At 40.1% G+C, this 23,199-nt stretch overlaps 1 protein-coding gene across 1 annotated transcript; it reads left to right on the top strand.

Annotated features, from left to right (window-relative positions):
• The first annotated feature begins 8,959 nt into the window (after window positions 1-8,959).
• Window positions 8,960-16,257, top strand: LOC129364906 (uncharacterized). Its single transcript, XM_055037858.1, is given in 7 exon segments — window positions 8,960-9,019; window positions 13,157-13,655; window positions 13,760-14,431; window positions 14,474-14,583; window positions 14,678-15,317; window positions 15,320-16,017; window positions 16,116-16,257. Coding segments are annotated over 7 exon segments (2,820 nt in total). The 3' UTR covers window position 16,257.
• The last annotated feature ends 6,942 nt before the right edge of the window (window positions 16,258-23,199 follow it).

Here is a 23,199-nt window from a genome sequence, read left to right as displayed (position 1 = left end):
TAAAGGAGCAGTATTATATTTTCCAGCCTCAAAAGGGCAATTTTATAGTACAATCAAGTAATTATGTTACCTTCACTTTTTAGAAAAGGGCTGGATATATCAAATATCACTTAAAAGAAATGTTCCTTTTTAAATTAATTCCTTGGAATCAGGTTTCTGTCAATGGCCAATTGGCCAAAATTCCAGCAAACTATAATGAAAAGCTTATGGAAAGAAACCCAAAATGTTTGATCCAAACTAAACAGTTTAAATACATTAAAGTTGAAAAAAAATGATGCTGGTGTTTGGTAAATAGAAACAATTTTAAAAATGCTAACTGACCTGAAACAGAAAAAAATCAGAATGATTAAGAAAAAATATGGTTATATGCCTTTTTATACAGTCTGTGTAAATATCTGGTTTGGACTGTATACAGCATAGTGTTCATCATTTAAATTTCACATTAACTGTATTAGATTATGTCTAACATTGTCCAGTAGTCCATAAACATAGACTGTGAGCACACCTGCTGTACATTTCCCTTTGTGAAGCCGACTTTAGCCAGAAATGAAACTCGCTACAATTGCTACTCTTCCTACAAACTGAAGGCAGTGTGAAGGCCCAGAGGAGCAGAAAAAGACAATTTGTACGATCCAGAGCTGGAGGATGTGACTGGAAAGCCTTACACACAAGGTAAAACGTCAGATTTGTTAAAGGTCACTTCTGGCCAGTTCCTATCCTCACTCTCCTTGGGTTTCCCTTATTGGCTGCAAAGAGTAATCATGACCTTTTCTCCACTTACACCCCCCCCCCCACACACACACACACACACACCCACACACACAGAGTGAAGACATGGACCAATACACAAGATGGCCTGTCCCATAGATTTGCTACACACACCAGTCTAACCTTGCACACACACAAACCAGGAGTCATGCCAGCATGTGTGTAAACAAGCTTAAACAAACCTCGAGGCAATCATGATGTCTTTTTGCAGGGGGAGCGAGGCACTAAGGGAGAGCTAGGGACTGCTGGCGTTAACAGAGAGAGTGTGTGTGTGTGTGCATCCACAAGGTGGTGACAAAGGTTTTGCTTTTGAAAGCTCAAAAGCAGAAAGAGAGAGATGACGGTGAGTATCATCCTGCAACTGTGAAATGTGTCCAAGTCTCGCTCAAAAGGCGTTTACCGTGGCAACGCCAGAGTTCTGGAAGATTCTGTTCAAAATATGTTCCAGTGGCCTTAATGTTGAACTGACTATGAAACATACAACAGGTTTATCAGTCTGGTGTTGCATACACAAACATGGATGTCTGCTTTTAGCCTGCTTTAAGCATGTGTGAACCTGTTGGGGAGCCTGTAGTTTCTCTTGAAGTGCATTTTTAATAGAAATGCTGCTTCAGAGTTTTCTAATGTGTTCACTGTTAAATACTGATAAACACTGAGCTGAAACTGTATGTGGAAAAGAAATAAATTAGACAGGTAAAAATACTGCAATATTTAGATTAGTAAGACATAGTTTTGATTATCCTGCACATCGTTTCTGATTCAAAAAATGTGAACTGTGTTTTTTGCAAATTGTGTGAACATTTCACCCTCTTGTCAACCTGTGATTGTGCTTTATGTAGTCGTCCTTGTCGGATTATTTTGACAAAGTGTGAGCCTTTCACCCTCACTTTAAGCTTAACTAGAAAGCCTAATGGCTCATACCTCAACCATTCACCATCCTGAGAAGTCATTCCATGCTGAGCTTGCCTTCCCAGTCCGTAATGCACCCTGAGGAAACGTGCAGAAGGCAATGAGTCCAAATCTCAGCATGGAGGGAACAGAAAGGTAGAAAATGTTGAGAATAAGCCTGAAGAAAACCTGCAAAAAGAAAAAAAAACTATTTCATTATTTGCTGTTTATTAGGTGTGTACACACTATGCATACACAACACAAACACACCCTTTTAGCTCATACAGTCGTTGGTCCTGCAGAAGATGTTGTCACCGAGGGTTTATGTTGCCAATTAGGGCCAGAACAACAACAACATAGATAAAAGAACATCTAATCTAAGTTAGAGATTAACGTCTTTTACTTTGTGGAAATTGATGGAGGAATGCAACAGTGTTTAATGCATTTTCAGAGACGTGGTAAAACAGTTGACCATGATACCCAACAAAGTTTTGTTTTTGATAAAACATTAAGATCTTGAGCTTTCAGCTTTGATTTGGAGTACATTCCTGAGAGAAAGCCATGCTGAGAGAGTCACAGATGTAAAGTAACTGTACCTGAAGATGATCAAAGACATAGATGGAGGGGGCAAATATGCTACAGCTATATGGCCATTTGTTGGGGAATACCAAAAATGATTCTATTACTCTCCCCATGTCACACAAACAATTGAGGTGCCATGACTTTCTGTGGTGTCAAAGTTCAACAAGGAGATGAAGAATGAGTGGGTGGAATTGGGTATTTGACAATCCTAAATGGTTTATGTCAAATGTGGTCAAAATTGTGGTCAAATGTTCAGATCAAAGAAGCAATAATCTGCTCAATTTGAAACTAAATGTTGCTGAATAGATGGTTTCAATTGGAACTTGATGGAACTGTGTGAAGGAAGGTGAGACTAATTTTGCAGCATTGAAGAAACAGCTGTTTGGCTTTCAACAGGTTTTAATGCTTGTATCCTGAGGCTGACATTAGACTAAAAGAAAGTTGTGTTTCTCGTGTGTTTGCGTGCCAGCATGATAGTCACAATTGAGTGTCCTGTCATCCTGTATGTGCTGCTTGAAGACAGATACAACAATCAAACCTCTGAATATGCAGCTTAATGTTCATGCTCTCTAATTCCACTGCGTTGACTGCAGCCCAGCCTCCCTGTGACACGCGCTCAAGGCATCAGCAGCGACTCATTCTGTGTGTCACTGCACAAAAATAAATTAGACAAGATGTTGTCTAAAGACTGACTTCCCAATTCCTGCTGGAAAAAACAAAACAAAAAAAACAAACAACCTGTGGCTGGTGCAGATGACGAGAGAAGACACGCCTTGTTTACATCTGCAGCTTCCTCTTCACCACTTGATTTCCAATGGGAAATAATAAGTTATTCACATGTAATGTAATAAGATATTCACACGTAACATAATACGTTATTCACATGTAGCTCCTTCTTCAAACTTAATGGACATCACCATATTGGTGCTTGAGCTAAATGGAGGTGCAGGACCACCAATAGTACTGTTGGCATCTGTTTTCACATTTTAAACAGCTTTCTAAAAACATAAATTAGAAAAAAACCCAGAGAGCAACTGTCTGTTGTATACATTTAGGCAGAATGGATACATCACCATTCATCATCCATCTATAACAGTATTTCTAACTGATATTTTTTGGGCCAGGTGTCATTTAAAATGACTTATCTGCTTTGAAATATCAAACAGCTGACTCTCATCTATTTATATGCTAACATTTTAAGGTTTTGATGTGTTTTGATTTTCATTCCAATGACTGGCATTTAAACTTCAACACAATATCAGGTGACATGGATAAGAAAGAAACTCCATCCATCCATCCATCCATCCATCTATCCATCAATCCATCCATCCATCCATCCATCCATCCATCCATCCATCCATCCATCCATCCATCCATCCATCCATCCATCCATCCATCCATCCATCCATCCATCCATCCATCCATCCATCCATCCATCCATCCTGGCCTCCAGAAGCAGTTTGATCCACAAGGATTATTATCAGAACATCAGATAAGAAAGAACATATCTGAAATGATAATTTCTGCTTTTAAAGTTGAAATGAACATTGAGGTTAAAGTTTTTGTGTTCTAACGGTGTGGCTGTAAGCAATAAACAAACCATCCATTTCCATGTGCATAACAACACCATTTAAATTTTTCTGTTTATCTGACTTATCAAATGATTTACTCACCATTCTGTGACAGCAGCTCATACAAAACGAAGCCTGACGCAGAACTCTCTCTTGACCTGCATCATTTGTTTCTGTCACCTGAATGATTAAAAGCGGTTAAAGGCTGCCAGGTTAAGAAAGACGTTTGGAAAAAAATTGAGAAAGTGTTTCGTTTAAAATGGAACACATTCTAACTTCCTGCAAACTCTCCCCCCTGGGTGGCTATTGAAAGATCTAGTGTTACAAATAGCTCTCTCTCGGCACTTCTTTTCTCGACGCCAACATCTCCAACAAATAATGGAATAAATAATATGTTTGTTTTAAATTGTTTGAAAATATGGAAACAAATTAAGATATACTGCAACCTACCAGAGACCTCAGTTCATGCCCCAATGTACCGTAACCATGCTTTTCCCCCATCGCTGTCGGATGTATCATTTAAAAATTGGAGACTAAAAGGCCTAATTACACTGAAAAATTTGTACATTAACAAAAAGTTCGCCTCATTTGCAATGCTGAAGAGCTGTTTTTCTCTTCCGGATGCGGATTTTTTTAGATACCTGCAAATTAGAAATTATGTTCGAACTAACATCCCGAATTTTGTATCTCTCCCGGAAGAAAATAAGATCTGTAAAATACTGTTGGGCTCCCCAGAATCAAAAAAAATAATTTCAAGCTTTGTTGACATCTTTGCAGAGCAAATCAATTTTACTACAGACTCCTTAAGGGCTGCATGGGAGGAGGAGCTGGGATTGCAGATTGGGAGTGAGGTCTGGGAGAAGGGTCTTGGGAGGATCCGGTCATGTTCTATCAACGTACGACATCAGCTAATTCAGTTCAAGGTGTTTCATAGACTCCACTACTCTAAAATGAAATTGCACAGAATATTCCCCTCAATATCTCCAAAATGTGATAGATGTAGGTCCGCTGATGGCTCCCTGGCACATCTGTTCTGGTCATGTCCCAGGCTCCTGCAATATTGATGTGATATTTTTAATTTGTTTTCTGAAGTGTATGGATGCTCGTTGGTTCCAGATGCCCAGATTGCATTGTTTGGATATTCTCCCTCACTCAAGAACTGCGGCATCTCTATGCAAACGACTGTGATGTATGGAATGGTAACGGCTAAGAAAGTAATATTAGGATTGTGGAAAACCGACAAGATTCCTCAGTTTAAAGTGTGGTTAAGTGATTTTACTGGGATCCTCCATTTGGAGAAATTACGGTATGATGCTTTAGGCTCCACTAATAAGTTCTGCCGCATTTGGCAGCCGTTCCTGGACCATCTTTCTTGATCTCAGAGTGACCCCCAACTCGCTCAGTCCCTCAATATGCCACCTGTGCCTCTATAGACTGGTTGTAACACCCGGAAGTGTAAATGGTAATCAGTGAACTGTCTCCAGTTATCTAGATAATTGTCTCGACTTGTTCGTATCTTAATTTATTTTACTTTTGGTTATTGTATGTTTTTATTTGTACTGTTTTGTTGGTAAGATATCTCTCTCACATAGTAATCTGTTAAATGTGTGTGTGCTTCATACTCTTGTGCATGGTTTCTGTATGTTGTATTTTGAAAACTCAATAAACATATATATATATATATATATATATATATATATATATATATATATATAAAAATCGAACACATTCTAAAACTTGCATAACTCGCACCATTTCAATGAACTTTTGGTAAATGTGCCCACATAAACGAGAGCAGGAGAGCCCCACATCAGTGTTTATGAGAGAGAAGGGAACAAAGCATCAGAGAATGCACTTAAAAAAAAACTGAAATGTTTTGAATGTCACCAATTTTGATTGAAAGAACGCTTCAGCCCCAGCAATGCAGAGCAGCAAGAATAGCTCCTCTGACATACTGTCTCAGCTTTTCACATGTAAGAAGTTTCTTACAGTCTCTCCTCTCTTCCCACCCTCTTCCTTCCTGATTTCTTTTCTTTTTACATCAGGGCAAAGCGGGACCCAGGGGATGGAAAGGAAAGGTTTGTCGAATTAGACTTTGCGGTATTAGATATAATCCATTCTGTCTTATTCTGTGCCACAGTGAGAAGCCCTGTCAAGCCTGCCTGGCTGCTATAGAAGACTTATTGAGCCGATACTCTATGCTTGGGGAAATCTGGCCCCCGGGTAAAAAAAAAAAAAAAAAAAGAAGACATTTACATCACAGGAATCATCCTTTTATGTGCACATCTAAAATGTCAAACACTTTAATGTCTGCAGAAACATATAGAAATGCAGAGTCACAAAGTTGCTGCCTTTTAAAGGAAGTTAAAAAAGTATTGCTTGACTTAACTCACTTTTTTGATCTTATGTGAAAAACCAGCAAAGTTACATAGCTAAGCCTATGTAACTCACGCTACCATACTTTGTTGAATTGCATATTTACTGTAAAACAGTGTTAAAAGTCTACATGCTCTGGTTATTTCCAGTATACGGAGTCTTTTGGGTTACCTCGCAATAAGCTTTGTGTTCTCTCACAATGATGTACTGATCAGTTCATGTGGCATAATTGAATAGTGTACGCTGCTATTATAAAATGTATTTGTAAGGTTTTTCCATGTGTGTTCATATCTCATTGTGAAATATCTGAAGTTTTATATTTTTTCTATAGGTTAGAAATGCACCACAAACCTATGATAGAAACAGAAACTTCCCATAAGTAGGAAAGAAAGAAAAAAATGCATCCAAACTGTTTAGACTATTTCTGAGTTATAAAGTTATGTATAAATCAAAGTCCATTAAACAACGGTAAACGCAGCATAGAAAAAACTGAATGGACTTTTGCATCAGTCTGGGACTGAATATTTGTAATAATGGGAATTTTTAAATTTTACCATACAAATACAATAAAATACCTGCAATCAATGTTCCCTCTAATTGTTCATATGTCTGGGCGTACACACAAGCTTCCTGGGCACACTGCGGACCACTGTGAGCATCATCAGTGTACACAGCGTGGCCACGCACAAGTATCATAAATCTGGGATCATAGAAAGTTGCATTGCTTATTAAAAAAATCAAATTACATCAGCAATTTCCATTCGTTTGCTTTTAATTTAAGTGATTTGCTCAATTAAAATAATAAAAAAAGAAAACATTGCTGTTCATGAGATGCATGCTATAAGTAAGAGTCCTGCTTCAGCCAGGGTGAGAAATGAGACATTACACCTTTCAGACATAAATGTTTGTTCATATTAAAACATTCACATTTTGCACAATGAAATGTTTTCTGTAGCTTGTGATGCAGTATAAATTCTTGTAAAATATTTAATTACAGTTTTTTCACGTCTGCCCTTCTCACGTCTTCTCACTTCTCCAGTGGTTGTACACTTAGCCCAGGTTGATGGTCAGTCTGCTTCTTGCTATATCTACTTGAATTCAGCATATTGACTGTTAATGGCCTCATAATCTGTGGGTGGAGGAGAATGGCCTCATACTTCTTTGCCAGTGTACAAATGTCTGCTTATCTATAGTCAAAAGTCTGAACTCAACATTTCAATATCAAATGCAGACCATTCCTTTCATTTGATTTGATTCCATTTGATCTTAGAAGAAGTGCATTTCTTTTTTTTTTTTTTTTTTTTTTTTACTTTGGCTTGGTGAGTGGATGTCCCACGTAGACATAATAAGGTGATGGCTTTCACGTTTTTTAACTCTACCGCACTATTCTCACCTGCACGGCGCATATGACCAAGGCACGTAACCCACGTAGCCCAGGTTGATGGCTGATTGGCTACACAGCCAATAAGCACAATGCTGATTGGCTGCGTAGCGAAAGTGAACCGTTATCGTATCATTGGCTGGATTCCTGTCACTCACTGAGTTCGATCGCAAAGTAGTACGAAAAAAAAAAAAAATTTATTGGTCCATAGTCAAAACTGATGTCTGAGCTCAATGTCCACTTTACGTTGGACTTTATTTTATGCGCTACATAGACTTTCTTGTGCGCTGCGAATATGTGAGCAGTGCGCGATTGCGCAGGCGCGCAGCTTAGAGGGAACATTGTCTGCAATCACAGCTCCTGGTATTTTACAATATATTCAAGATGTTTATTTTATCTTTTTTACAGTGTGCTAATAATGTTCATTGTTAGTCTTCAAAACTAGACTGTGGGTAATTAAAAACCTCTACAGTGTAATGATTCCAAATAACTAGAACATGTTGCCAGATAAAAATAAAATATTTATTTATTTATTTAATTATCAAATGTCAGCTTGTGAAAACCAGAAACTCTTTATTTAAGCAAAATGTCCGCCGGGGAACCCGGCAGCGCTCTCTTAGCTTTGTCATTATTTGGCGACGGCGTTGACTCTCACCCTGAAGTGCAGCTTGAGCACACAGTATAAGCCATGAGTGGCTGTTGTTGTGCATTATTGAACATGCGCTGTGATTGGTGCAGGCACTAAATAACCTGCTGGCTGGCAGGCCATTAAAAATGGATATAGAAATTATCTGCTGAGCCATTTATCATTGAGTTGTGAGTTGGACGTGGCCGACGGGCCTCGAGCTGGACTTGGCTGCTGTGACGTGTTCTTCTGTTTCAGTGGAAAAAGGAAGAAACAAAAAAAAAAACTCTGAAATATGGAAATGGGGATGGTTCTCACTGCCTTACTATATAAAAATATGACAAATGTGATTTTTTATTTTTTATTTTGAAGATAACTATATATATATATATATATATATAAAATTATATATAAAATTATATATATATATATATATATATATATATATATATATATATATATATATATATATATATATATATATATTATTTTTTTATTATTATTATTCTTTTTCTATGTAGGAGTGAAAGGGGAGTCCACATGATGGACGGGACATAGGAGGCTTAATGGCCGAAGTTGCGTTTCTCGGCCATGATGGGTTACCCAGAAAGCGTTAGCTGAAACTCATCCTTGTATACATGCTCCCATAGATGTTAGAATAAGCAAGACAAATGGGCTGACTACAGTCACTTATCTAGTGGCAGCGCTGGGTGACTTATGTTCCAGAGTGAAGCCGATGCGGCTGTCAGTGTGTGTGTGGGGGGTTACATGAAGATGGAGGAGGCCTACGGAGAAGTTCCTGTAAACGGCAGGACTCAGAGGATTGCGGTATTCCCAGTCCCAGCGAGGATACGGCTGAATCCGGGTGTAATCATGCTCTTCGGAGCAAAACCTCCTCATACGAGCGTCGTCTCCAGCTTTGTGTCATTCTGCATTCGGTTTTGTTTTGGTTCCTTACCACACGTAGCTTGAAGGGAAAGCAGGTGTAGCATGGCTACACATTTAGCACCCTCAATCAATTTCCACTGATAAAATCTAAGGAGCTATTTAAGTGATGAATGCCTGTGTAACGGAGAGAAAGGCATAAAGTGCTCTACACAAAAGGGATGAATAGCTTCTGACACCATTACTCGGCTGTAATTGATGGACATCTTACAGAAAGTTGAAATAATCATCAAAATACAATATAACTAGTTAATAGCTTTTATAAGAACAGCTTGATTGCTGTAATGTAAATAAAAAGTTTATGGAAGGTCATAAATTATTCTCAGCATGACTCTTTCTTATAAAATGAATGAAAACAAATTAATGCAGTTTTTCCAAAATTGACACTCTTTTGTATTTTTAATACGGTTTGAGAAATGCTTGTCTCATCCTAACACAAACGATCCTCTTGGTCTGTATGGTTTTCAACCACGTTCAGTGAGGGAAATGAATCATTTCTGATTTAACTACACCGCCTACCAAGGAAGTGTTGCCTGATCAGCTGTAAAGAGAATTCTAAAACTATCCAGAATGCTGTGAATCACAATGTGTCATCATAGACAAGCGTTCAGACTACAGTTCAAAAACTAGAGTCAAAGCTACACAAAGTAGTTTGTCGTACCACATAAAATAGATTGTTAAACAATAAAACAAGGGCGAGAGAGTCGGTAGAGCAAACTCATCTGAAGGAGAGTTTTATGATTTATTGCTACTTAAAAACAAACAGCAGCTGATTAGCTGATAATTCAGAGCTACAGACTGGTAGGCTGGAAACACTGACTCCAAATAACTTAGCAGCCAAAAATTATTTATAAAGTGGACCCATTAATTAATTTCACTCATTCCGTATTAACAGATGCAGACCGCCCCTCTTTTTCCACACTCAATATGTGTAAGCTGCAGCACAACCAACCAAATTAAGAGGATGTAGAAATTGTAAAAAACGTGCTGGGGTAGTGTGAGACGAAATAACTGCTCAAATATGCTTCCGCAAATAATTTATTTTGGCTACATAGGTTATAAACTTTCAAATAAAAAACGATGTGCAAGTTGCAAAACGTGCAAGTCTGTTTCCTGAATGGTCTGGTCAGGAGTCTCCTGACATCTTCATCAGTGTGCAAATGGCGAGAGCAGAAGAAGCTACCTCAAAGCAGCTACTTTAGATCCAGCATTTTCTCTGTTATGAGTGGAACACCAGATGTTGGGCAGTCAGAACATGGAGACAAGGATGACACAAAAAGCTAAAGGTAAAGACTGTATTTAGTGCACTGTTTCTGTATTTTTATTTACTTATTGTCTAAGTAAATTCTAATAAGGGCTTTTTGGTGCTGTTAATTTGATATTTTCTCAGTTCTGATCCTAGAAAATGCTGCAGATCCTGCAAAGTCAGAGCAACATGTGACGTCTGGTGAGAAAAATCAAAAGGACTGCGAAGATGGAGGACTGTTTGCTGCTTACCTTAAGAGGCAGAAGAAGAATGTCCAGACTAGTCCAGTACCTCAGCTGAGTCACTACCTCACAGAATGCCCTCTTGTTCTGGGCAATGAACATGCAGACTCTTCCTTCACTGTTTAATGTTTAACCGCCAGAGTTTTGGCAGTGCCTTGTTGCAGTGCTCCAGTGGAGCGCATTTTCAGTTATGGTGGCATCATTTTACGTCCTCATTGTGCACAAATTAAAGACAAACTTTTGGCCTGTTTGGTCTTTTGCAAATGCAATGCAGAGTAGTTAACTGAATATTCTCAATTGCAGATTCCTGCTAATGATTCAGTTGATATGTTTGTTTTGTCTTGCGTCACTCACACATGGACACAAACAAACAGATGTTCACTCAGTGACAAGGTAAGAGAAGAGGGGAAAAAATGCGGTTATGGTTCTTTGTGTTGTACTGTGAAAATGTCAGCATTTTTGTCTTTTTCATTGCATGTTAAGTTTAACTGAACTTTGCAATTTTAAAATGTTTTTTTATACTTTGTGTTCAGCTGCACATGTTCCATCAACATGTGCAGATTTGAGATTAATTCAGATTTTAAAAAGAACATATGGTATTTTATTTAGATTTTATATATAATTGCAAATTGTTTAAAAGAAGAAAAATAATATTTGAAATGACTTGAAATTAAATGTTCCTGACTTTTACCTTTCTCGACTTGAGACTTTTGAAACACTGATTTGGTCCCACCTCTTGTGAGAAACCTTTAAAAATACTTACAACTGTCTATATGAATAGAGCAAATGCCACATAAACATTAATATAAACAGTAGAAGCCACAGTAGTGTTACCACAAAAACACATATTTACAGTCTTCCTTTTTTTTCTGTGCAGCCAAACATCAGCAAGGAAAACACCTGGCACTATTTGATTTGATTGGCTGAATTGCAAATGATGGCCAGTCATGTGTCAGGTAAGATTGTTCCATAGCTTCCCATGCTAATTTTCTTTCAAATACATTAGATAACAACCCCAAAGAAATTCGCAAATAGGTAAATCAGCTGGTCTAATGGACGGAATGTTATCTGCATTTTATTTTACCATTATGATATATGACACTTGTACTGCCATGTTAGGGGTCCTTAGACATCTAAAACTTGTTTCTATAGATTTCCTAATATTACATTTCTATCAAGAATAACAGACCTTGACTACACCATGTGAAACAACTGAAGTTTACAGATATCTATGTTTTGTGGTTTAGGGCTTTTTTTTTAAACTCAGATTTGTACAACTCTGGTTGAGTAAACTGGTGAACAAAAAATCTTGTGTGTTATCTTTCTTTCCACACATATTTAGTTTCAGTTTTTCTAGTTAGAATTTTGATTTGACTTAAATTTGATGACTTATCTAAATCCAGTGGGTGTTTTGTTCTGATCTGTACTCATCTCTCACCGCTTTGACAATTAGTTAAATGTCAAGGTTTGAAAAACAGCCTATAGTTTTCATTGAATCATAATAAATAAATCTTTTACACCACATTAGTCTAGCTGATGTTTTCTCATATATTAGCTACTCTGCTGCAATTTAATATTTGTATTTTTTTTTAATAAAAGAAAATTTGGGGTTCAGTTTTTATTTTAGTTATAGGAAGATCCTATCAGGTGAAAGAGTAGCAGAAATAGGCAGTTGTAACAGGAAAGCAGAAAAACAGAGAGAGAGAGAGAGAACAAAAAATAGTTTATTAAAATGAATTTCTCCAATGTGTCAGAGTTAGCAGACATCTAGTCAAATTCATAGAATTCAATGTAACAAGAAAAAGAAAAAAAATCTGTCAAATGCTGCAAAGAGAAAACAGGAAGCATGGCAGAAAGAACCATTTGCAACTGATGTCACCATGATGTCAACGCAAACACTATTAATATGTCCCACCAGAAAACTAAACCAAACAAATTGCTCCATCAGTCTTTTGGTGCTTATATTGTATAACATATGGAGTTGGTGTTGTATACTTTTAAAGCACAGAATGTTCTTCATTTGATTAGCAGTCCAAATAAAATGTGCTGTACAAAGAGGATAATTGTGAAGGCCGAGAGGCTCAATTTTTCTGTATACAAAATAACCTGCAGGATTGTGGACAGAAAATTTGAGCCTCTCGGCCTTCACAACTTGGCGCTGCGAGAAGGGTCTGCGGGATTGTGAACAGTGTTTTATTAGACATTTTTTTTTAAAAAAAAAGGGAAAAGATGATGATGCCCATTTATCCTGGTACCCCATGGATTCCTAAATTTGAAGGGCAAAATGATGATGTTAAATATAACGAATGGAAGGAGCAAATACAAGGTCTTTTAGATGCAAATGATTTGCCTGAATCGCATAAGGTAAAAATTTTGATTGGTGCCTTGTCTGGGTTGCCCAGACGCCAAATTAATGTGCTCTGTGATGATGAACGTGATAGGGTGACAAAAATATTTTCAGTTTTGGATGACTTGTATACAAAGAAGGTTCCTGTGTCTGCTTTACGGTCACAATTTTTTGGTTGTGTGCAGAAACCAGGTGAGTCCGTTCAGGCATACGGACTCCGGTTGAGAGAGCTGTACCGTAAACTACAGAAACACAATGCAACTGAAGCACCCACTGATATTCACCTTAGGGACCAATTCCTGCTTGGCCTGGAGGATGGCGCCATGCTTCAGCTGCTAAAGCGAGTTGTGCGCCTAGACCCTGATGCGACCTTCAGCGCTGTTCAACAAGAGGCTCTTCTATTAGAAGAGGAACAAAGTCCAAGATGGCCTGAAGCGACATGTGCCGCGGTAAGGGACCCTAACACTGTTCGATCTCAACAGAGTGATGTGTGGAAACAGGAGCTGAAAAAGGAACTTATGGAGGAAGTAAAGGCCCAGATGAAGGACCTGGCCTGTGAACTGATCAAGGACCAGAGGACAAAGGGTCCCATGCCAACATCAGCGTACCCCAGGATTGTTCCCCCACGTCGCCGAGGGAAATGGCACCCGGACCGTGACACCAGTTACCAATGGGATGAGGATGGTAGGCCTATTTGTAGGGTGTGCAAAAAATCTGGACATATAGCCAGATTTTGCAGAGAATCCTCTGTAAATCAGCCAGCTTTAAACTAGCACACCCTACTGTAGCGGCCTATACAGTGGGGTCAGGTCAGCGAGACCAAAAGGCCACGACCGATTTAGTGGGGAACTGCCCCTATGTGGAGGTGTTTGTGGGAGGAGTCAGGTTGGAGGGACTTTTGGATACTGGCTCACAAGTGACACTTATGCAGCAGAGCCTGTTCCTCGAACATTTCCCTGACTGTGATGTTAGTAATGCACCTACCTACATCCAGCTTAAGGCGGCAAATGGCCTTAAGATCCCCTGTATAGGGTACGCCCTAATGGACTTTAAGATTGAGGGTGTTGATATTAACCAGAAGGGTGTTTTTGTAGTGACTGATGAATGTTCTACTAACCCCTTTGTCATTGGCATGAATGTAATTAGACCCTGTTGGGATGTAGTCTTCTGCAACCCGGGGAAGCCTTTGTCTTTTTGCTGCCAGAGCCCGAGGTTCCAACGGGCATGGCGGGAGGCTTTTTCTCTTTGCCGGAGGATAACTGTTGCCACAGAGGACGACTTCAAAGGATATGTCTGGCCAGCTCAGCGACGAGGGGTTAAGATCCCGGCAAGAAGCGAGGTGGTGATCTGGGGACGAGCTCGAGCAGGACCAGCTGGGAGAGACTATTGTGGCCTGGTGGAAGCCTTGGAGGAGCCCGACACTGTTTCAGTGGCCCGCACCCTCGCTGTCGTCAGAAATGGTAGGCTCCCTGTTCGGCTGAAAAATTTGAATAACTTTCCAGTTACTTTAGGGCGCTACCGGAAAATTGGCCGCCTCTATCAGGTTGATGACGTGGATGTCCATGGAGGTCGTGATGTCGGCCTCACTGTTGATGACGGCGGTGTGGTGCAGGTTGGACTGGTGGAAGCTGTGGATTCCTTAGAGGAGAGCCGAAGCTTTAGCCTACAGAGACTGGTGGAACAACCAGTTTTTAACGCCTGCTGAGGCCAGTAAGTTGGCCACCTTATTACAAAAATGGGAGAAAGTGTTTTCTAAACATGATGAGGACTTCGGTCGGACGGATGCCGTCAAGCACACCATTCCGACGGGAGATGCATGCCCCACAAGGGAGAGATTCAGACCACTGCCACCACTCATGTATAAAGAAATGAGGTCATTATTAGCGGACATGTTGGACAAAGGTGTGATAACTGAAAGTTCCAGCCCCTGGGCCGCACCTATTGTCATGGTCAAGAAAAAAGATGGGAGCTGGAGGTTCTGTGTCGATTACAGAAAACTGAACTCTGTTACTCATAAAGATGCCTTCCCTCTCCCTAGGATTGAAGAGACTCTGACCTCCCTCTCCAAGGCAGAGTGGTTTTCCACCTTAGATTTGGCCAGTGGATATTGGCAAGTCGAGGTTGATCCTAAGGATAGAGAAAAGACTGCCTTTACTACACCTTTGGGCCTTTTTGAATTTCAGCGCATGCCATTCGGCCTCTGCAATGCACCTGCAACATTTCAGAGATTGATGCAACAATGCTTAAGTGGTCAGATCGCTGAGTCTCTGCTTGTATACTTGGATGATATAATTGTATATTCACCTGATTTTGATACCCACCTACAGCACTTGGAAGAAGTCTTCATGTGTTGTGGAAGCATGGCCTGAAGTTGAGACCTGACAAGTGTAACCTGCTTCAGAAAGAGGTGAGATTCCTGGGTCATGTGGTCAATCAGAGGGGAGTTATGCCTGATCCAGAGAAGGTGACTGCAGTTACAGAGTGGAATGCCCCAAAGACTGTTAAGGAAGTACGGGCGTTTTTGGGCCTGGCAGGCTACTATAGACGTTTCATCCAGGGGTTCTCTAAGATCGCATACCCACTTAATTCTCTGTTAACAGGCATCCCTACTGACAAGAAGCATGGTGCAAAATTAATTGATTGGACATTAGAATGTCAAATTGCATTTGACAAACTGAAGGAGGCGTTAACTCAAGCACCAATATTGGCCTATGCAGACTACACCCAGCCCTTTAGGTTGTACACTGATGCCAGCAATTATGGATTGGGTGCAGTACTGGCACAAAATCAAGAAGGAGAAGAGCGAGTAATCGCTTATGCTAGTCGTAGTTTACACCCTACCGAGAGAAATGATGCAAACTATAGCTCATTTAAATTGGAGCTTTTGGCACTGAAATGGGCAATTACTGAAAAATTTAAGGACTATTTGACTGGTGCCAAGTTCACAGTATTTACGGACAATAACCCAGTTGCCCACCTTCAAACTGCCAAACTAGGGGCAGTGGAACAAAGATGGGTTGCTCAGCTGGCCTCATTTGATTTTGAGGTAAAGTACCGCGGGAAAAGAGAATGTTAACGCAGATGCATTGTCTAGATTCCCCAAAACTTCCATCAACAGTGGCTGTGCTGTGGCGACTTTAACAGAGGCGGATACAGAAGACGTGGCTTTACTGGAGTGGGGTGAAGATTGGCAGGCTCTACAGTCGGCAGACCCAGACATACATCAGGTACGAGTGTATGTGGAAGAAGGGAGAACCCCAAATACGACTGAGCAGGCAACTCTAAGTGAACCAGCAAAAAAGTTGTTAAAACACTGGAAAAGACTCTGTATACACAAAAGGATTCTCTGTAGACGTGTGTTTGACTCATATGTATGTGAGCCCCGTTTTCAGATTGTGTGCCCAGATCTTAAGCGTCAGGAGGTCTGGGAGAAATGTCATGAAGCTACAGCCCACGCAGGAGTGGAGAAGACCCTCGCTCACCTAAGGCGCCATTTCTTTTGGCCAAGCATGGAAAAGGGGGTACAGTGTTTCCAGAATGGGTGTGTTGTCTGTAGTTTACAAAAAGACCGTGTAGAACCTCGAGCACCTCTTAAGCCCATAGAAGTGTCCTACCCGTTAGAGGTAGTAGCTCTTGATTTCCTTTCCTTGCGTCGGCCGAGCGACACTTATCAAAGTATTCTAGTAATGACTGATATGTTCACTCGTTATTCATGGGCTGTTCCTACACGGGATCAAACTGCGCAAACTACTGTTCGTGCAATTTGGTCTCATGTTATCCAACAATTTGGTTGCCCAGTGCGTTTCCATTCGGATCAGGGACCAAATTTTGAATCGGAACTTATGAAAGAGCTATGCAGTTTGTATGGCATTTCTAAAAGTCGCACTACCCCCTATCATCCAGCAGGTAATGGGAGAGTAGAAAAAGGATGAACCAGACGTTATTAAATATGCTTCGCACACTTGAGGTTGAAAAACAGAGTAGGTGGCCAGAGCATTTGCCAGAGTTATTACATGCTTATAACAATGTTATCCATAGTGCTACAGGGTTTACGCCATCTTACCTTATGTTTGGGCGTCATCTGAGGCTCCCGGTCGACTTGAGTTTGGGGGTGTTAGACACACAACCCCGTAGAGATTTGCAAGGATGGGTCTTAGAACACCACCAGAAGTTATCTTATGCTTATGAGGTAGCTCGGAATAGGATGAGTAGTGCTGCAAATAACGAAAAACGGCGTTATGACAAAAAAGCCAAGGCCAGTGCGCTTCTCCCGGGGGAACGCGTGTGGGTCCGTGATAGGAACCGACAAGGACAAGGGAAACTACATAGTTGGTGGGATCCAGAGCCATATGTGGTTGTGGGGGTTGTTGGAGATACAGGGCTGGTTTTATCGGGTTAGGCCAGAGAAAGGTGGGAAGGAGCGAACTTTGCATAGAAATGCTTTGAAGATTTGTATTGCTCCTTCCATTGATGTGTTGAGAGAACAACCTTCTGTTGAGACACCTGAACTGCCGTTAATGCTCTATTACCCTGTGGTTAATGAAGAACCGGAACAAGGATTGCGCCGTTCAACACGCGCTACGAGAGGACAATGTCCTTCTCGTTATAGAGACTAAACATCGGCCGGGACGGGCCTCATTAAAGTGTGGGGGGGTGTGGCAAGGTGACCTTGTTTTTCCTTTTGAGTTAGATTTTGATATTGTTTTGGATTGTATATTTTGAAGTTATTTTCTTAGTTTATTTTGGATTAAATGTTTTGTTTTTTGCATGTTTTGATTGGTTGTTGGTCACGTGCCGCTGCGCCCCACGGCAGCAACACAGCTGATCCGCATCTTCATCAAGTTGTTTACAGATCAGGAGGAGTAAAAAGGCCATTGGACTGTGACGGCGTGAAGGAGCGGCAGACGGCTCGGACTGGCTTCAGGCGTTGGCTACAGGAGGGACCGGCCCTGAGGACTGCTAATCTGGTCGCGGCAGAGGAGCGGGCGGCCGGCTAAGGAAGTGGAACTGCTGGGCTGAGAACCGGAGATCAAGCTGGACGTACAGAAGCAGTAAGGACCGTGTTCCCCTGAACGGAGCCGTTGGGCTAGCGCTCACTGAGGTTCGTGCGGACTGGAGGATTGTTTGGACCAGGCTGGACGTGTGAGCAGCAGAGGACCGCGCCCCTTCTTTTTCCCCCGTTGTGGGCCAGTTAAGACTTTTTTTAAAGACTTGTATAATGATCTTTCTTCAGCAATGTCTCCTTTTTAACTAGTTGTTTTTTAAAATAAATTATTGTATCCCTTTTATCAGTTTGTTGCGCCTCTGTCCACAATCCTGCAGGTTATTTTGTATACAGAAAAATTGAGCCTCTCGGCCTTCACATAATCACAATGTTAATTCCTTAACTTGTTTACTTGATGGAGATAAAACACATGTAGAAGTATTTTCCCTTTATATCATATGCAACAGTGCAAGCAAAAACACCAAATCTACTGGAAGAGTCACCATGGACCAACATCTCTGTCACTAAGGTTAAATGTTTTCAGTCTGACTAGCTCTGCCTGTTTGTGGTTTTTTGCACCAGCATGCCACTGTCGTCTCTATCTATTCTACTTATGAGTAAACTTTCACTGTCAGAGTTTTGAAAATGTCTGATAAGCGATGGTGGTCTTTATCTGAAGCATCTTCACAGCCAAAATAGCATAGCATAGCGTCAGAGTGTCTAGTTGAAAGAGCTACAACTAAAGTTGTTTCAACTTCTCCAGTCTGTAACACGTTAAATACAATATATTTAACATCTAGACAGCTTAAAATAATTGTACAGGGTGCAGGGGTTAAGTACAACCCATACAAGGACGCTTTCGTCGTCGAGTACAAGTAGTGAAGAAGATTTGGCACGGCATTGTATTAAGTTACACATCAAACCCACTGTGGTGTTTAGTTTGTCATATACATTTACTTTAAATTAAAAGTATGACGAAACTTGATTTTATTCATTAAAATTCAGAAGTCTACCAATCATATTTCAGAAAGTTGAACGATTAAGGCATAATGGCTTGAAGTAAAAGTAAGCTTGTGAAATAAATTCAGGTGACATTTGATGTGGCTTCTTTTAGTCGGGCTTGCAGGTTCCTTTGCAACAGTGCGTGGGCCTGGACAGGCAGGAACCCACACTGATGGGGATCTGATGAGTCAAGAAACGACAAAAAGTGTGGCTCAAAAGTGATCCAGAAGTTTGAAGAGGCTATTTTTTTCTTTATATCTGATGTGAGCAGATGTGAACTAAATCCATATGAACTGGACAGGCAGGCTCAAATCAATAAAACCTCTGTTGCATCTACCTGAAGGCATTGAAACAAACCAGTAATAAGTTATTCTAAGAGCAGCTGATAGGATCAGTCCCAGTTCTGTGTAATAGTCCCTATTATATTTCATGCATTGTACTTTATTAGTTCCCTTGTTGTAAACCCATTTAAAATCTGTTGACTTTATTCATTTTAACTCCTTTTTAACTACCTTCAAAACACGAAAATAAAGTTTATCTTTCTTTATAAAAATATCTTTTAGGACGATTGAAACAACCATGCAGGACACAGACATTAGACATTTTGATGCTGGATCAACAGAAATAAACGGACTGCATTTACTTCCGGCCCTCCGTCTGCTTTGACGTGACATCGGTGCTATGTCATCTGAAACCCAGCTGTTGGAGAGAGGCCGACTCTTTAGGTCAACCCTAGAGTCTCTGTTCTTCTGCCCGTCACAACTCTGTCACATTGCCTCCTTCAAAGAGTCACTGATGGAGAACAGAGAAAAGACAACATGAGTAAAAAATTTTAAAAAAGTAATTGGACAAGGCAGCAGGGGAGAAGTGGAGAGGAAAATAAATCGAGAAAGAAAAAAAAAGGTGAAAGTTAATACTATTGAGAATGAAAAACAAATCTTAGTTTGGAAAGTCAACATTTTTGTTTTGTTTTTATAGCAATATTTACCCCATTAATACTTGATACTTTACTTAGTTCTGTTTTGGCAGGTTAAGTCTTCCATATTGCATCTGTGTATTAGTTTCAAGATGTTTCAAACTAGAAAGCAAACCAAACACTTCATCTCACCAGTCAGCTTATGAACAGTGAGTTTCTTTGAGATTACACTCTTGAGTTTTCTGAGCAGAAGATCTTTGCTTAGAGACCATTTTGGTTGTTAAGCTGGAGGCTGGGTGGAGTAGGATTTCCCCTCTGACCCCTGCCTTACCTCCCTCAGTTATTTTCTGCCACCTATTTTGTGTTTGTGGCAGCTGAAAGTGAGATAAATCCTGTTTTGAACCCGTGAGGCGAATAAAAAGATCAGTGCTTGATAATAAAATAATTTGATTTTAACCATTTTGTGATCAAACATTTCCTTTAGAGGTTAAAGGTCAAGGCTGTAAGACCATCTCTAAGCAGTTTGATGCTCCTGTGACTGAAATTCAGAAATTCAGAGTTGCAGAGTCAAGTGACTGTAGTCAGCGGCCACTCCAGGCGCACATCGCCTGACGCGTCAAGACATTTATTGAGTCTATTTGCTCAATAAATGTTTAAATCCAGTTCAACATCTAAACTTCCTCTGCCATGTTAACTGAAGAGAACCGTAAATACTTTCAGTTCTTGACATTTGTAGCAGAGAATAAGCCACTTTCTCTTGATGTGGATATGCATGTAAAGTTAGAAGTACAGCTATTGCTTTTGAGACAGTATGGTGGTGGCAGCACTGCAGACATCGAGTCAAATTCAGAGAATTCAATGTAACAAGAAAAAGAAAAAAATCTGTCAAATGCTGCAAAGAGAAAACAGGAAGCATGGCAGAAAGAACCGTTTATCTCGGTATTTCCACGATAAGCAGACTACATGCTGAGCTGCAATTAAGAACTGACGAGAAAGCCTTCTGGCTTCAATTCATTGACACAAACCAGAGGTATTTAGCAAGTGAGCATTCATGTCTTTGCTCCTGCATTAGTAACTGCAAATGTGCCTTTCAAACAATACTTAGTGTGCAAATCCTTCACTAGCTCAGTTCAGCCTGAACAGAATCTTCCTAATCTTGTTAATCTCCTTTTCCTCTAAAAGCCATAAACTTTCTAGGGGGAAATGTCATTGTCAGCTGTTAGAGTAAGAGACATTTAATACATTGTTTCTTACTGATTAACTTGATATTTAGTCATCTGATACAAGCAGTGCCATGACTGGGTCCAGCTGAAACTAATAGCTCACAAAGTGTATGGAAAACCAATTATTTTGAAGACGTGATTTGATAAAGAGCTTGAGTACGTTTGGAGCCAGTCAGAAGATTGCATTCATTTGGATGTCATGTTCATTTTGAACCATATGGTAAATGGCCTGTACTTGGATAACACTTTAATTAGTCCAGAGAACTAATTAAAGTACACACAGATGGTGCCAAGGTACATTGTCTGAAGTGAGCCAGCCATATTGGGGCCATCGGGCCCTATGACCACCAGCAGCAGGTAAAACCAGTGAAGCATCTAATATTTGGCATATTTATATTTGAAGAGCTGACTGTGGAATGTAGTCTACCAATCTGCAGTATATATATTCACTGAACCATTCCAAACATTTACTGTTGCATTTTAAAGCAGTGTTTATGTTTGGGATATTGGCCTAATCAACTGTCTGACTCAAACTGTTTGCTCTGATGAAATAAAGTTGGTTTATATCTGCTCCTCCAGAGCTCCTCTTGTAGTGTGGGGAGCCACAGGGTTCCATTCTTGATCCCCTGATTTTTTTTTCCTTTATTGGATGCCACTTGGAGCAATAACAACTTGCATTCCACATAACTGATACTTCCACATGTCAGCACATCACACCTGTCATGATCTTCCTCCTCTGGCTGCCTGTCTTCACTCTAAAGCTCTCAATGTTTAACCCCACCCCATCTTTCAGATTTATAGAGTATTTGTGTCCATGGCAAATCCCTGAGCTCATCATTTCTGTTCTTTTTCAGTATTTTCTGAATTAACTACTGTATGTACACTTAAGTGATTGGGCTTTCTCTGCCAGAGCACCCACCTTAAGGAACCAGCTTGAATTCCATAGGGACCTAGGACTATTAACTATGATCTTACCTTTTTCAATTTTATTTTAATACTCAGTAGCACTTTCACATAACACTTAGAATTTTAAACGAAAGTCTGAAGTAAAATGTCTGGTGTGCTTCTAGGAAAACAGGCAGGTTTTTTTTTGTCTGTTTTGTAAAACAGCACTTTACTGTTTGCTGTTTTGTGAAGCGTCACAAATCAATAGATGGCATAAATATTATAAGCATGGAACCACTTTTCATAAATAGGAAGTCAATGTTTCACCAGTGTCACTGCTCTTAGTGAAGTCAATTTCACATCAGCAAATGTAGAGAGAGGACTGAACATGAAAAAAAAACCTCAGTTACAGAATCAACACTTTGAAGAAAGGATCAAATTTGCAACTATTGCCACTGCCCACTTCCTCTTGTCTTCTGGAAAAAAGTTTTATGGTCAGACAAGACAAGGATTAAACCATATTCTCGCAATTGCTAAAAAAAATGTGTAAATAAAGGAGATGTGATTTATTCTGACCTAAGAACAGAGAGCCACTTGAGATGCGTTTTGAGAGTATCTTGGACAAAAAAAAGTGACTTCCAATTAGTCAGAGGAATACAGAGCCTGAGGTATAAGAAAACCACACAGGAACATGAGGGAGACAACAGTAGGATACATCAATCAGTGAAGGTGAGAGAGTTTGATTACTGGAGAAAGAACAAGAGGCTAATTGGAAACAGGGTACAGCTGTGAGGAGAGACCAGGCAGGCAGGCTGAGGGAGAGACAACCAGATGGCAGGAGAGAAACAGAGAGGGGAGCAATTGTAACCAAGGAGACAGGCAAAACAAATCCAACAGTGAGAAATAATAAGTTAAATAAAAACAAATGACTCACCAAAATCAGATTGAAAAAAATCCCTGATATATAATGAAACAAGAGAGGCAGTATGCACATAAACAGGTGATCAAAAATGAAAAGACTAAAAACTCAAACAATTCAGGATCTTGACAGCAGAAGCTTTCAAACACTGACAGGCACAGTGGTGGCTGCATCATGCTGAGGTTCTTTTGTCCTGCCAATGATGCTGACAAAAATGAAGATGAACTCTTTGATTTCAGCTCAAATCTAATGAAGTCACTTAAAAATGAATTGATTTGGATCCCTTCCAACAGCCAGTT

Source organism: Poeciliopsis prolifica, unplaced genomic scaffold (genome assembly GCF_027474105.1).
Source record: "Poeciliopsis prolifica strain line A6 unplaced genomic scaffold, Auburn_PproV2 SCAFFOLD012, whole genome shotgun sequence".
Lineage (NCBI taxonomy): Eukaryota > Metazoa > Chordata > Actinopteri > Cyprinodontiformes > Poeciliidae > Poeciliopsis > Poeciliopsis prolifica.
Note: the sequence above shows the minus strand (reverse complement) of the source record. Positions and strands in the feature narration are given on the sequence as shown.